The sequence below is a fragment of the Onychomys torridus genome, chromosome 22, assembly GCF_903995425.1.
Source record: "Onychomys torridus chromosome 22, mOncTor1.1, whole genome shotgun sequence".
NCBI lineage: Eukaryota > Metazoa > Chordata > Mammalia > Rodentia > Cricetidae > Onychomys > Onychomys torridus.
This window is the reverse complement of record NC_050464.1, coordinates 28,613,170-28,629,548: the sequence shown is the minus strand read 5'-3', so window position 1 is coordinate 28,629,548 and position 16,379 is coordinate 28,613,170. Positions and strand designations below refer to the sequence as shown.

Genomic DNA, 16,379 nt, shown 5'->3' with positions numbered 1-16,379 from the left:
ACAATACACAAAGTCAAGATGGACTTCAAAGTAGCTATTTCCCGGAATAAACCAGCACTGTGCAAGGGGACAAGCCCATCAGAGGAGAATTCTGATAAGCAGTCCCCATTGTGGAAAGAAACTGAAAACACAGGGCACAGAGAAAGGTTCAGGTAAAGAGTTTCCAACTTTAGAGAATCCAGAATTCTCCAACAAAGAAATGCATCGGGCACACCATCCCCACGTCACCAGCCATTACCACCTCAAAATTACTTCAGCAACATCACAGAAACCTGGTTCCCCAAAAGATTTAATGTCAAACACATCCTCCATAGGAACAATTAACCTTGCCTAGAAGGTAGCAGAAGAAACCACGCCGTGCTGGGCACTGTCGGCGAGGCCAGGGGTGGTTGCTAGTCTGATTCTCTGACCTGGTAAGGACAAGCCAACAAACCTGCTGGTCCAGACAAAGCACACAACCAAACCACCAGGGACCTTTTAAAGGCCCTCACACACCGCATCGATGCCCATGAATATAAAACTCCTCCACAGGCTGACCCACCACTGCAGCAGTCATAACACCTAGCACAAGCAGCCAGAAGGAGTGTACTTTTAAAGCCCAGGTGACTCCAACATACAGCCAAGTCTGGGGACCACGAGATGACATTAAATACAAAGTGAGTCACAACCACAGATCTCTACAAGAACCCGCTAACTCCACAGGAATAAAACCACAAACCAGAAGTAGAAAAGTCTTGGGGCTGGAGGTGTGACAGCACACAGGCATTCAGCATGTACACACACAGAGGACGGTTAGCATGGGGCAGGGCGATGTACCCGTGTAACCCTATAAATCAGAAGGCAGAGGCAGGAGGATCACAAGCTGGAGGCCAGCCTGATCTACGTAGAGAGACCCTATCTCTGGGGTGGAGAGTGAGGTGGTGTTTCAGTGTTAAGTGTCTTTTTTTTTTTTTTGGTTTTTTGAGACAGGGTTTCTCTGTGCAGCTTTGCGCCTTTCCTGGAACTCGCTTTGGAGACCAGGCTGGCCTCGAACTCACAGAGATCCGCCTACCTCCACCTCCCGAGTGCTGGGATTAAAGGTGTGTGCCACCACCACCCGGCCCAGTGTTAAGTTTTATAAAACTTAACTTTATGCCAAACAACTACAAAGAAATAGCAATTTTCTACCCAATCTCCAAATAGTTTGACTATCAAAGCTACACAGAGAAACCCTATCTTGAAAAACAACAACAAAAAGTTAAAGGAAGGTATTTCGAAGTGCTCGGCACATACAGTACTGCTTGTCACAACATGCTAGTAATATACACTATTTGAAAGTGGACAAGTATTCTACCACTGAGCTACACCCCCCCCCCCCCACCCCGGTCAAAATTTGTTTTTTAGTGAACTGGGGTTTTTGGATTTTTGTTTTTGTTTTTGGATTTTACAAGGCTTCTCTGTATACCTTTGACTATCTTCAAACTCACTCTGTAGACCAGGCTGGCCTCGAACTCAGAGATCCACCTGCCTCTGCCTCCCAAATGCTGGGATTAAAGGGGTGGGCCACCACTGCCCAATAAACTGGGTTGGGTTTTGTTTTGTTCTGTTTTTTCAAACTGAGGTTTTTTTAATGGATCACTTTCTTGCTAAATGCAAACATTTACTACAAAGAGCATAGGAACTCTACAAACTCCCCCCTTTTAAATTTTGTATGTCTATGTACATGGGTACAGCGCTTGTGGAGGGCCAGAAAAGGCATCAGATCCCCTGGAGCTGGAGTACACACTGTCATAAATTGCCATTAGGTGCTGAGAATCAAACTCCTCTGGAAGGCAGCTACCACTTTTAACTATCTCTCATTGTTCACTTGTGTAGAATTTTGACCTTCACTAGCTCTAATTTCCAGCTTACTAGAGAAGCTGGATTTGTAGTAAATCACAGTCAATCCTGAGACAAAAAAGATTTGAGAAATTCAAGGCGGAACGGATACTCAGTGAACAGGTTAGGAGCACTGGCTGCCCTTGCAGAGGCCTGGGGTTTGGTTACCAACATGGGAGTGATGGCTCAAACCACCAGTAATGGCAAGGGATCCCATGCCCTCTTCTGGCCTCTAGAGGAATTGCATGCACACATGCATGCAAGCAAACATTCATATACATGAAATTGGATAAGTCTTAACAAAAAAAGCCAGGTAGTAATGGTGAACACCTTTTAATCCTAGTACTTGGGAGGCAGAGGCAGGTGGATCCCTGAGTTCCAGGCCAGCCTGGTCTACAGAGCGAGTTCCAGGACAGTCAAGGATACACAGAGAAATAATGTCTCCCAAAAAAAAAGATTTGTAAGTGAACAAAGGAGTAAAAACACAGCGCCCCCCCATGTGACCATCAGGAGCCACGAAATGCCAGAAGAGCCACTTATCACCTACTGTTTCCACTGGAGGCTTCCGGTTGGACTCGCTCCCCGGCGTGGGTCTTGAGTAGCCGTCTTCTGTGTGTGCTTGCTTTGGCTGGTTCTGCTTCAGCTTTTGTGCCCATGATGTTACAGACTTACTACTTAAAGAGAGAAAAATGAGATCACTTTCTTTAAAAGCCATTTGTCAGCACAGTACTGAGCGCTTCAGTGAGTAGTGTTTTGCTTTTCTACTGGTAAAAAGGGGCAGGTGCAAGGGTGCACACCTTGATTCCAGCACTCGGGAGGCAAAGGCAGCAGATCCCTGTAAGTTTGAGACCAGACTGGTCTATACAGCATGTTCTTGGACAGTCAGGGCTATATAGAGAGACCCTGTCTCAAAAGAGCAAGAAACAAACAAACAAACAAAGTGATGTTTTACTGATTCTCCTAAATCTCTTTCTTATTTTAGATTTATTTTCACTGGGGCTGGAGAGATGGCTCAGAGTTTAAGAGGACCCACATGGCAACTCACACTGTCTGTAACACCACCTCTAGGGGACCTGACACCTTCACAGAGACATACCTGCAAGCAAAAAACACCAATGCACATAAAATTAAAAAATAAAAAGATTTATTGTTATGTGTATGAATATTCTGCCTACACTTATGTATGTGTACTAATGTGTGTCTGCTGTCTGCAAAGGCTACAAGAGGACAGCATATACTACACATGGAGTACCTACACTTGGAGCTAGAGGTCACTGTGAGCCACTGTGTGCTGCTCTAGAGGACCAAGCACTCTTAAACGCTGAACCATCTCTCCAACTGCAAACGTCTTTCTTAAACTTTCATTCATTCATTCATCTATTTACTTATTTTTCTGTGCATATACATGATGTGTGTGCGCCACGGTGTACCATAAAGGCCAGAGGACACCTTTGTGGAATCAGTTATTTCTTTCCATCATGGTTCTGGGCTAGAACTCAGGTCCTCAAACTTGCATGGCAAGCACCTTTATCTAGAGCCATCCCACTGGCCCCAATTCCCCAACTCTTTCTTTCTTTGTCCCCTTTCCCCCTTTCTTTCTTTTTTGAGACAGGGTCTATTCTATAGCCCTGGTTGCTGGAACTTGTGATATAAACCAGGCTGGCCTTGAACTCACAGAGATCTACCTGCTTCTGCTGGGATTAAAGGCACACACCACCACACTCAGCTTCTAAAACACATTTCAGATGGGGTAAACCACAAAATTTCATAAGATCTGCTGTTTTTTGACTTTGGAGTATTTTGGAGTTTGTTTTTTTCTTTTCAAGACGGTCCTGGATGTTCTAGAACTCGCTCTGTAGACCAGGCTGGCCTCCAAAATTCAGAGATCCTCCTGCCTCCGCCTCCCAAGTACTGGGATTAAAGGCAAGTACCATCATACTCAGCCTGAGTTTAAGAGTCTTCTTGAAAGGTTGATTTTGTGTGTGGGTGTTTTGCCTGCATGCTATATAATGTGCACGTGTGTGCAGTGCTCAAGGGGCCAGGAGAGGGTGTTAGATCAACTGGACTGCAATTACAATTGCTAGCCACCACTTGTGTGCTGGGAACAAAACTCAGGTTCTGTTCTGTACAAGAGCAGCCAGAGCTCTAGACTGCTGAGCCCTCTCTCCAGCCCCACATTTAACAATCTCAAAGCACTGCACACGGGAAGAGTTGAGAGTCATTATACACTGGGCTTATTTATTTCAGTTCTCCACATGCAACTCCAATGTAAGAGCCACATTTTAACGGTAAAACTGATTTCTGTCCAAATATATCTCATTCTACTGGGGACCAAATAAAAAGAACATTATTTACTATATTCTAAATGTCATTAATGAACAAGTAAAAGCCTCTTCGAATTACAGAGGAATTCTACATACCTATTTGCTTTTCCACTGTATACTTCCGAAATCTTGTTTTCACCGAGAAAATCATGTTCAAATTCACCAGGAAAAGTAGAGACATCTTCCTTTAGAGATGTACAAAGCTCCTCAGGGGTCTGTGCAAAAAAGTTTATGGCCGCTGTGCCACCTTCAGGGGCGTGTGCCTGCGCCACAGGGGCTGTGTGCTGCCCCTGGGAAGCTGCCTTGGGCTCCATGGGCTCCTTAGCCTTGTGGGCGTTCGTCTCCAGGATGCAGAAGGTGCCGTAGCCACTACTCACTGAGCTGCTGTCCACATTGCAGTCTGGGTGGGATGAGGAAGATTCTGGCTGTGTCTCAGGTTCCTTAGACTCTGGGTAACTGAGAACAGACTCATTTCTTTCGCTGTTTTCAGAAAAGAAGCCCATTTGGCTTTCTGAGGACAGCTGTTTGCTCACAGAACTGCTGCTACAGGAAGGCCAGGAAGCATTGCTGATCTGCAGTTTCACTAACTTCCTTATCTCCTCCTGGATGCGCTGAGAACAAGAAGGGAAAAGAAGCACATTAAATATTTTTTTAATGTTAAGGAAAGTCCATGCTATTCCTCGAAATGTGATGTCTTACATTCCTAAACAGAATTAATGCATGAACTGTTTTGTCTGCAAAGCTCACAAATAACAAGCATCACTGTTCAAGGCAACTCACCTGGATCTGCCTGTGGAACTGCTCCTGCTGGGCGACAATCTGCTCCTGGCACTGCCGCTCAACCGCACTGAACAGCTGCAACCACCTGGCCTAAGGGACAGTAAAGAATCTTCACTGAACACAATTTTAACCTGAGACGTCACAAGAACAATGCTCTAGTGAGAAACAGCCCCCTTCCTTTGTCTGATTTTTCTCCAGTCAGGGTTTCACTCTGTAGCCCATGCTAGCCTTGAAACCCACTACACAGCCCAGTCTGGACTCAAAACTCACAGCAATCCTCCTGCCTTAGCTTCCTAAATTCTGGGATTACAGGCACCAAGCCTGAAAAAAAAAAAAAAAACTTGTTTTTTAAATTATTATTTTAATGTAAAATGTATAGGCCAATTTAAATAGTTCAAAATATCTATTTAGTGCAACACTACAAAAGTGGAGATTAAACATCTTTTTTAATGTAACTTACAATCTGGGTAAATCTGCAAGTCTTATTTTTAATAATCTATACCTTGTTTATTAAAAAATAAATCTGTGCCTTATTTTTCAAATGGGATCTTTTTTTAACATTTATTTTTATTTTATGTGCATTGATGCTTTGCCTACATGTATGTCTGCACGAGGGTGCTGAATTCCCTGGAACAGGAGTTACAGACAGTTGTGAGCTGTTATGTGGGTGCTGGGAAATGAACTCGGATTCTCTGAAAGAGCAGTCAGTGTTCTTAACTGCTGAGCCATCTCTCCAGACCCTCAAATGGAATCTTAAATTGTTTTCTGTTGTTGTCTGGTAAGAAGGAGGCCAGAAGAGGGCATCAGAGCCCCTGGAACTGGAGTTACAGGTGATGAGCAGACATGTGGGTGTACTGAATAGAACACTGGTCCTCTGGAAAGCAGCCTGTGCTCTTAGCCACTGAGCCATCTCTCCAGCTCTGCTGCTATAATTCTTTTAAGAACTTCTCAGGGAAGGCAGTTCTTTGCTTCTCCCATGTGGTACCCAGTGGGTGAACCCAGGTCATCAGGCCTGGAGGCAAGTATCCTTACCTACTGAGCCATCTCCTCAGCCCCATTATTTCTGATTAGTAGACAGCACCAGGAAAAATAGTATACACCTAGAGTGCTAGCACTCAGCAAGCTGAGACAGGAGGGAGCCTGACCTAGACTATACATGGAGACAAAAGACTTCCTAATAGCTGCACTTTGACTGTGTGTATGCATATGTGTGTATGCACTCATGCATTCGTGTACATGTATGGAAACTAGATAGAAATAAGTCTCAGCTGTCACTCCTCAGGAGCTACCCACCTCGGTTTTTGAGGCAGGGTCTCTCACTGGGATCTGAGACCTGCCAATTATGCAAAGCTAGCCCAGGAGTCCCATTAGTCTAGAGCATTAGGACTACAATCTAGAGCCACAATCCTACCCAGCTTTTTCTGTGGGAGCTGGGGATCCAAGTCAGGTCCGCATGCTTCTACGGCAAGCACTTTGCGACCTCAGCCATCTCCCCCAGCCCTAGATTTGTCTTCAGCTCCTCTTTCTTCCCTCCTAAAAGCTAACCATTTCCTGAAGTACTGAAATGTACCCAGAAGAATCTCACATTCCAAAACAGAAATCAAATAGAATACTTTTACTTTCACTGAAGTGTTCCAATTCCAACACTGCAGATCAAAGTGCAAGGAACGAAAGCTGATTCCCTGGAGTCCTGTGAAATTGGCCTCGACTTCCCTTCAGAGCCCACATTAAGGTCGTGGTCCCTTCTGACTATCAAGAGCAGTAAGCACTCCCCTAAAGAGACACAAAGCAAGGCAGGGGCACACGTTCTCTAGAGGGGTAGGTCCCACCTTAAGGTGGGGACCTACCTGCTCAGCAGTAGATGGTGCACAAGTGCCAGTGTCAGAAAGGGCCAGCCTTGCTGTGATAAGCGTCCAGCCTTTCCACCGCATCACTGCTGACTCCTGGTACTGTCTGCTGGCACATTCCTCCCAACTTCACACCAGCCTCTTCCTGATCTTTGGGTGTACAGGAATGCCTTCCACTTCCCAGCTTTGGAAGCTCCCTCCCCAGCTCTTTACACACGGCTGTCCTTCCAACCTACATCTCCAGACTATCTCCTTCTCTCACAATCCCAAACATTTCTCTATTGCTTGCTTTGTGTCTGTTTATTATTAGAAAAATAATAACTATTTTTGGGCAGATATTGCCCCAAACGAACAAGTCTGTTTCAGAAATGAGCCTGGTACTAGCTCAGAAGAGAAGGTTACTCTAATCTCAGTCATCCGGGTATCAATAGTAGATTCCCTCTTTAGCTACTACCCTCACAGAGTGTCTATAAACTGCAGAGACACCAGAGGACTTCACAGACAAGCTATGAACATGGGTGCAGCAATTACATATGGAAATAACATTCTTTGCTATAAACAACTTCCATTTCCTTTATATCAGAGTTAGGTAGGGGAAGTGTACGTTTGTGTGTGCATGTGTGCCTATGAGTTCATGCACATCAGCAGGCATGCATGGCTGCAGATTGACCTTGGACCTAGGTGAATAATAAGCAAGCACTCTGCTACCTATACTATTTTGTTTTTAAACAGGGTTCTATGTAAACCAGGCTGGCCTTAAACTCATAGAAATCTGCCTGCCTCTACCTCCCAAGTGCTAGGACTAAACGCATGCAGCACCATCTATACTAATTTTTAAAAGCTAGTACAAATAGGTTTTTTTACCTGTAAATTTTACTTCAGAATAATCTGAACTGCTTTTACTTAAAAAAAAAAAAAAAAAAAAAAAAAAAAACTGTTATAAAAAGAGGCATCCAGGGGCTGGAGAGATGGCTCAGACGTTAAGAGCACCGACTGCTCTCCCAGAGGTCCTGAGTTCAATTCCCAGCACCCACATGGTGGCTCACAACCATCTGTAATGAGATCTGGCGCCCTCTTCTGTGTACATAATAAATAAGCCCTCTTCTGTGTACATAATAAATAAATAAATAAATAAATGAATAAATAAATAAATAAATAAAATAAATAGGCCTCCAGATCTAATAAATAAATAAATAAATGAATGAATGAATAAGTAAATAAATAAATAATAGATAAATAAAGAGGCCTCCAGATCTAATAAGAGTGAGTGCTACAAAGTGTCTGGTATACCACCTGGCAAAGAGACGATAAATTGTAAACACTTAGTTTCATCCTATAATTGTTATTTTTGTATACATAATCCAAAGTGCTAAAATGCTGAAGCAAACTAAGGGCACTGTCACTCTGCCCACTCAGAATAAGGAAGGTTTTGTGTTTAGCAAAGTGGATCAGCCCCTTTAGAGTGCCAGGAATCAAACCCTCTTATTCCAGAGGCGGGGTGAAAACCAGAAACTCAGGGGGGAAGCCATCAGACTAAGGCTTGCATACTGTCTGACCTTTCTGTTCCTAAAACACCACTCTAAAATACTGGTGGTTTCTGTTGTTCCCACACACTATGAAAGCATGTTGAATACAGCCCCGAAGTGACCAGAAAGTTCACTGCCCTTTCTGAAAAAGCAGTAAGTGGCTCTTCACTGTGCAGCCAACCTCGTAGAGTCAGGTGGGCATTCACAAAACATAGAAGAGGAAAACGTTACATCAGTGGACACACATAAGCAGAAACAGGCTTATAAAATTCTAGCCCCAGAGCTGGAGAGATGGCTTAGTGGTTAAGAGCACTGGCTACTCTTCCAGAGGTCCTGGGTTCAATTCCCAACACCCACATGGCAGCTCACAGATGTCTGTAACTCTAGTTCCAGGGGAACTAATTCCTTCATGCACAAAAAATAAAGTTAAATAAATTATTAAAACAAAAACAACCTCTAGCCCAGTCTTCTCTCTCCTCATACTTCTGTTGACTCTGCACTGAGGGAAACGGAGCCTGCAAACAAGAGCCCTAGGCCAAGCTATGAGCCTGGAATCAACACAGCCTCCAGATTATCCCCAAGGAAATCCAGGCCCAACCATCTTCTTCATCAATACACTGAACTCACAAACACAGTCTGTCTCTGGCTTCAGGCATTGATTCAAAGTACTGAAGTGACAATTTCTAACCAAACACAAGTTGTCAGGAATAAACTGGGCTGTGGCAGTTGCTCTTGGTCCTACTTACATGTTACAGGTCACAGGCTAATGAACAGACACACAAGTTCATCAAACTTGTTTTCCCAGAGGCTGGATCAGATAGAACCCAGGCTCTCACGCATGCTAAACATGCACCATGCCAATGAGCTACATCCCCAGACCAGGCCTTCCTGTGTCTTAGAGGCATCATACCACAAGGACATCTTATGGATCTTCCCCATTAGCTCACAGTGATTGTTAGGTAGAAAAACATAAAAACCACGTGAGAAAATTGAAAAACCAGCCAACTACAGTGGCTCCAGCCCCACATCCCAGAACCTGGCATGCTAAGGCAGGACGAGTGAGCTGGAGGCCAGGCTGGGTGGGAAAAAGAGCTGCAGCATCCCAGGCTAGAGTGAGACCCTGCTTCAAACTACCACACCTCCCAAACACCTGAAAAGCTCATTCTTTAGTAAGTTGTAACAGTCCATTTTAAATACAAATTCCTTAAAGTGATTATATTTGGGGTAGATGCTACTGAATTCTTAAACCAGGAAATTTTTCTTTCTACTTTATATTGTAAAAATACAAGTTGTGGTTCTAAAAGTACAATTAGTGCTCAACAAAATCTACTGCTCAGAGTTTGATAATTATATTTGCATTTCTATAAAGCATCACAACCCCTTATGTAGTCTAAAAAGCAAAGACGCCTGGCAGGGCAGCGCACACCTTTAGTCCCAGCACTCAGGAGGCAGGGTCAGGCAAATCTCTGAGAGCCCTGTGAGACTGAGGCCAGCCTGATCTACACAGTGAGCTCCAGGCCAGCCAGAGCTACATAAAACAAACCAACAATTGAGAAAAGGCCATCTTGAATATTATTCTCCAAAACAAAATTTGTAAGTATCCTCTCCTGTGTCAGTCTTTCACTTAGTTTCTGTGATTTTCCCTATCTTCCCCTGCTTGTTTTCAGTGCTAGGAGAGTACATCACAACCAACTTCCACACCAAGCTTCAACTGTGAGATGTCCCGAAGAATTAAATTCCATCAGAGTATAACCAAAAAATCAGTGCCGTGAAAAGCAGACAGCTCAACGCCTGAGAAGAATGTGTTAGGCACTAGATAGAGGCCTTAATTTACAATCAGAGCATTCAAAATACTCCAAACAAAGGCGATTGAGGTTTTTCAAAATGAGGACAACCGGAGGAGTCACTTGGAAGATTGTAACTAGTAACAACTGTAACAGTCTGAGGGTGCTCAGAACAAAGACTTCAGTTCACTGAGAATATCCAAATCTGTCTCTACTGTGGCCATGGAGTCCTGTGTGTCCTCTCTCTTCTTCCTTTGGTATCAGCTCTCGGTTAACATGCTTAGTCATTTGACTTCAGCCCTAAGGTCACATATTTTCTGGACATAAATTTCTAACAATCCAGTAGAGCCCCATTTATTTAATATTTAAATGGAATTTTTCTCAAGACCCCCCTCTCCCCAAATAAAACAAAACGAGATACCTCACAGTTCTTCCAAAGTTCTGAGTCAGCCGGGCCACTGTTCTGCAGCTCTTGTGTTAAAGCGGTGAGGACTTCGACTGTGCCTTGACTGACAGGTGACCCGGTCTTCCCTGAGAAAGAGGATACCCCATTTGTACTAAGGTGGGGACTACTTCTGTTGAAACATAAATAATTCAGAGGGTTTTCTTCATTCAACCGAAGTGTTGAATAATTCAGCAGTTCAAGATCTAGCAGAGCTGTACACAACCACTGACATCTAATCCTCCTCATGGCACCTCCTCTGAAAATCTGACCACAGAGGGAAGAGAGCACAGGCCCACACAACACACTCGCTTCTTTATGAGCGGCCCAGAGAGACCTTCTCCAGCTGCGGGGACGCCCCAAAGCCCCAGCAGGAACTATAGGAGATGTGCCAGCTTCTCCGAGTTATTCCAGAGGGTCATCTGGCCCACTTTCACGACAGCCCTCCATTGTGCACCAAGGAGTCTCTCCCCACTGCCCAGAACAGTCAATTCCAGTAACCAGATCCTCAGATTGTATGTGATAAGCTGGTGCTCATCACTGGACTGTCTTTGAATGAAAGTTCTGCCAAGCCAATTAGCAGTCAATAGACAGGATTTATCGAGCCTGTGTGGTATGTAATGAGACACTAACACTTTCCAGAAGACTTCCAAAAGTGGGATGACCAGATTTGTTTATAAACACGCTAAGCACAATTCAGGACATTAGATCTGTCTAGTAGCCGAAGGGGCATTTCTATTTTTACTGTTTTTTTTTTTTTAAACAAAGTTCCCTTTTTTTAAATGATTTAATTATTTTTATCTTATGTGCATTGGTGTTTTGCCTGCATGTATGCCTGTAAGAGGGTGTTGGATGCCTTGGAACTAGAGTTACAAACAGTTGTGAGCTGCCACGTGAGTGCTGGGAGTTGGACCCGGGTCCTTTGGAAGAGGTTAATGCTCTTAACCTCAGAGCTCTGTCCCCCAATTTGCTATTGTTATTCTTTTCTGCCACATGTATGCTAGGCTAGCCTCAACTCACTGTGGAAGAAAGGATGACCTGGAACTGCTGTTCTTCCTTACTTTCCTCCCAAGTGCAGGAATTATAGGCATGAGCCATATTCCTGATTTACGTTGTGCTAGGAACGGAACCCAGGGCTTCCTGCATGCCAGACAAGCATTCAATTTTATTTACTTATTGAGTAAACCTGCTGTGTTTCTGTCTGTCTGTCTGTCTGTCTGTCTCTCTCTCTCTCTCTCTCTCTCTCTCACACACACACACACACACACACACACACACACTGACCAAAATGAAAATACTAAAATAATAAAGTTAGGACCAGAAAAAAAAATTAATAAAAATTCCAACAGCAAGAATATAATAAACTCTTTAAAATGTATGTTGTCCAAAAGAACTTTACAGAGTTACAGTAATCCAGTTTCCACACGGTAGATTCAAGTGTCAGTCACAAACAAAGAGGACATAAGTTCAACGACATAAATTTTAGGAGAAAAGCACATGCAGGTTGGACAGGCAATTCAAGCACTAACGGGAATTCCTTCCCCAGGTGGATTTCAGAAGGGCCACCCAATGAGACAGCAAGGGAAATGTGGGCCAGTGTTCAGCTTTCCAGGAAGAGCACGGCAGCAGACATTTCTTCTGGGCCATTTCTCAGGCTTTTACACTTGCCTCTCATACTAGCTTATGCCCTGTGATGTTATCCAATCTCAAGGTCGCTTCCTATTCCTCACAAGGAAGGCAGAGATTTAACCATTTTTAAAGTAGTTTATTTATAACACACAAATTGTCAAAAATCTTTATATATAAAGCTATTTGACCCTCTGCCAAGTGTGGTGGCACACACCTGTAATCCCAGCACTCGAGAGGCAGAGGCAGGTGAGTTACAGGCCAGCCTGGTCTACAGAGTGAGATCCAGGACAGGTAGGGCTATGTAGAGAGGCCCTGTATAAAAAAATTTTAAAAAAAGAAAGAAGGAAAGAAGGAATGGGAAGAAAGGAAAGGAAGGAAGAAAATGCACTGAAATACTATGTGTATGTGTATGTGTTGGGGGGGGGAGGGTCACAAAGCCATAATCCCCAGTTTGGGAGGTATAGTCAGGAGACTGCTACAGGCTACAGGCTACAGGCAGGCCTGGTCTATTTATATATACATGAGCTTCAGAGCAGCCAGGGACATAGAGACCCTACATCAATGAATCAGTAACTAAATACATAAAGCATTTTATTGGCTATTTTGCCAACGTATAGTCTGTATTTTTGTGTAGTTACTAATACTTTCCCCTGCCCCCCCAGACAGGGTTTCTTTGGTAGCCTTGGCTGTCCTAGAACTCACTCCATGGACCAGGCTGTTCTCAAACTCAGAGATCCACCTGCCTTTGCCTCCCAAGGACCGGTATTAAAGCGTGCACCACCACCGCCCTGCCTGATAGTCATTTTTAATTGTTACTTCACAGATTGGTGAGATGCTTCTGCAATATAAAATATTATCTTCACTATTCATTTAGAATGTAGAAGTAAGCCAGGTATGGGAGCTCACGTTTGTAATTCCAGTACTGGGAAGGCTAACGCAGGAGGGTTGCCTTGAGTTTGAGGCCAGCCTGAGCTACACAATGAGAGTGTCTCTTTAAAAAAGTAAAAAAAGGAGAAATAATTAGGCAATTATCAGTAGGCAGAGAATCAAAAGTTCCAAGATTATCTCTGGCTTTCATTATGAGTCAGGCTAGCCTGGGTTATAAGAGGCCTTATCTCAAAAAATAAAATAAATACATGTATGTATTTAAGCTACTGTATTTTAAAGATATGCTTATATATTATGAAATAAAAAAGTTTAATGACAGATCTCTGAGTTCAAGGTCAACCTGATCTATAGAGTGAGTTCCAGGACAGCCAGGACTGTTGTTACACAGAGAAACCCTGTCTCAAAAAAACAAGAAAAGAAAATAGTATCTAATAATTCTTACCTATTAGCACGCAAGCTCAATCCAAGAGAATGGGGAATACTTTTGATATTAGAGTCTAAAGAAGGTGAAGTTTTTTGTAAAGTTTCCACCAAATCAAAATGCTCCATATCGTACAAAAATTGTTAAGCTCTGTCATCTGGAAACACTCTTGCTTCTCCTGAAGGAGGAGACCGCTTCCGAGTCCTCTTCAGCTGCCTCATCGTCCACTGGCATCCTCAGCAGCTGACATTCAGAACTGTGAAGTCGGCTACACTTCCAAAGAGTCTGAAAATGAATGGGGAAACTACTGGAAAGGTCACTAAATTCACCCACTATCTTTTCCTGGCTTTGGAAACCTCTCAGATTCATCTACATTAAGAACAGCAGGGGCTGGGGATTTAGCTCAGTGGTAGAGCACTTGCCTAGCAAGCGCAAGGCCCTGGGTTCGGTCCTCAGCTCCAGTGGGGAAAAAAAAAAAAAAGAAGAAGAAGAAGAACAGCAACCAGTCGTGGTGGCGCACACCTTTAATCCCAGCACTCAGGAGGCAGAGCCAGGCGGATCTCTGTGAGTTCGAGGCCAGCCTGGTCTACAGAGCAAGATCCAAAACAGGCACCAAAACTATACAGAGAAACCCTGTCTCAAGAAACCAACCAAACAAACAACCAAACAAAAAGAGGAGCAATATTAGGGCTCAATGGCCAAAAGTGCTTGCCAGGCAAACCCAACCACACATGCTCAAGCTCTAGAACCCATGGGGGAAGGTGAGAACTGACTCCTCTGTCCTCCACGCAATACACAGGAGTGCACATGAACACACACACACACAAATTAAATCAAGTGTAAAAAGAATAGCAATAGTATTCACAATGGCCAAAGTGCAGAAACCCAATGTCCCTCTGCAGATGAAGGGACAAAGCAGTACGGTACATCCACGTGGTGGAATACTACCGGCCCACAAGGAGGAACAACGGCACTGAGTCATGCACAGAAAACACTAGGCACACTTCTATCCCAGCACTCGGGAGTCAGAGGCACTCGAATAGCTCTGAGTTCGAGGTCAGCCTGGCCTACAGAGTGAGTTCTAGGACAGCCAGGGCTGCACAGACAAACCTGTGTCAGGGGCAGGGGGAAGAGCACTGCTCTCTGACTTCATTTATGTACGAAGCACAGAGAAGGGGAGAAGTGGGGGAGGGGCACTGCAGTGTAGTGATGGAAAGTTCTGGAACTAGCTTTTTTTTTTTTCTTTTTCTTTCTTTTCTTTTTTTTTTCTTTTTCCTGGAGCTGAGGACCTAACCCTTACTAGGCAAGTGCTCTACCACTGAGCTAAATCCCCACCCCACCCCCTTTTTTTTCTAAAACACCTAAATCACTTTCAACAGGATGGAGTTGAAAGTATAGGAACCATATGTCTTTTTAAGGTAATTTGTAAGAATCACATCATCTCCTACAGGCAGTATTTCGGAATTTTATGTTTAATAATCAAGGTTCTAGGTGCACTCTATTATGTAATAATGGAATACTTCCAGGCCCGGTTCACTTGTTTAGGAAGTCCTACATTGCAGAAGTGTTTCACTTACATAGCCACTGACAGGACTTAACCATTTGGTCTTTAAGTTGGTGTTTAAAAGCTACTTAGCTGTTAAAAATGGCTGGATGTACAATTCTCAGTACAGAGCCTTTTGTACTGTGCACAAGTTAACTAACATGTACTAAATCTGGATATACAGAGATACACTTGCTGTTGTAAGCCCAACCACATGACTCATCCTTCCAGAATCCATTGATTTTAAAAAAGAAAGACAGGGGAATCGAAAAAGATAAGAGGGAACAAAAACAAAAAACCCTGGTGCTTATAAAATGAGAAGTTCAGAGACTGCATCGGAAGAACTCTCTCACTTTCCAGGGCTCAAAGAACACAATCAGTTCATTGACGCTCAAGAAGCGTTTCCTCCAGGCCAGGCACAGAGGCAAAAGGGTGACCAGACCTAAATGGACTCTGCTTCCCCTACCTTCCCACCCCAGAGTCTGGCCCATCACCAATGACAAATGGGGTATTGAAAAAGCCGGGGCTGCCTCTTCCAACTGGCAACGAAAACACCTGGATTCAAATGACCACAAGTTCTCCAGAGAGGTGGATCTACAGTTCATCTCTTCTCATCACCCCGCCCTACCCCCACATCCACCTCCGCTGAGGTAATCCGGATGCCAAAGGTTCAGATAGAAACACTAGAGAAGCTCAATGACACCTCTCCCGGCACGGAACCGGCGAGGGGAGGGGGAAATCCGCTGTGGATCCGAAATAAACTTGACAGGAATTGAATACAGGAACAGACATCTCAAATATAATTCCCAGCATCAAAACAAAAACAAAAACAAAAACAAAAACAAAAACAAAAACGATGCTTCTATCCCTCACCCTACAACCCTTTGGGGTCGGAGACTGGAGTGATGGAGCAGCATTAACAATTTGAACGTTCACTGGGCTTCCTCTTTGCGGGAAGGCTGAAAGGAACCAGTACGAAGTGGTTTCAGGTGTCGAAGTCAGACCCTAGTCGCGTAGGTAGCGGCTAGCGGTTCAAGACCGGAGGCGAGAGGATACAAGGCGGCGGCAGCAGGGATGATGGAGAGCCGCTCTCTATCACTGATTTCCAAAGGCAGCCCGGGTACCACTATCCAGGGGGAGGGGGGAAAGAGCTCACGCCCCTTGCAGAGGCCGCTCTCCGATTGGGCCTCGCTGATGTCACTCAAGGGCACGAGTCTAGAAAAGGCGCACGCACCAGCAGAGCCCCACACGCCCGCGGGGTCCGGCCAGCCCGGTGGTAGCTGTCGTCCCTCACCCTAGCCCGTCAGCCTGTCACCCAATGGGGGGGTCCCCTCTGAT

General features: G+C 44.4%; 1 protein-coding gene across 1 annotated transcript in view; it reads right to left on the bottom strand.

The window, feature by feature from the left end:
* Mphosph9 (M-phase phosphoprotein 9) overlaps positions 1-16,102 on the bottom strand; it is a 54,386-nt gene extending 38,284 nt beyond the window's left edge. The window contains 6 exon segments of the mRNA XM_036171737.1: positions 2,405-2,531; positions 4,278-4,792; positions 4,962-5,051; positions 10,540-10,693; positions 13,520-13,783; positions 15,915-16,102. Of these exon segments, the coding sequence (XP_036027630.1) occupies positions 2,405-2,531; positions 4,278-4,792; positions 4,962-5,051; positions 10,540-10,693; positions 13,520-13,626 (993 nt within the window). The 5' untranslated portion in view covers positions 13,627-13,783; positions 15,915-16,102.
* Between the last annotated feature and the right edge of the window lie 277 nt (positions 16,103-16,379).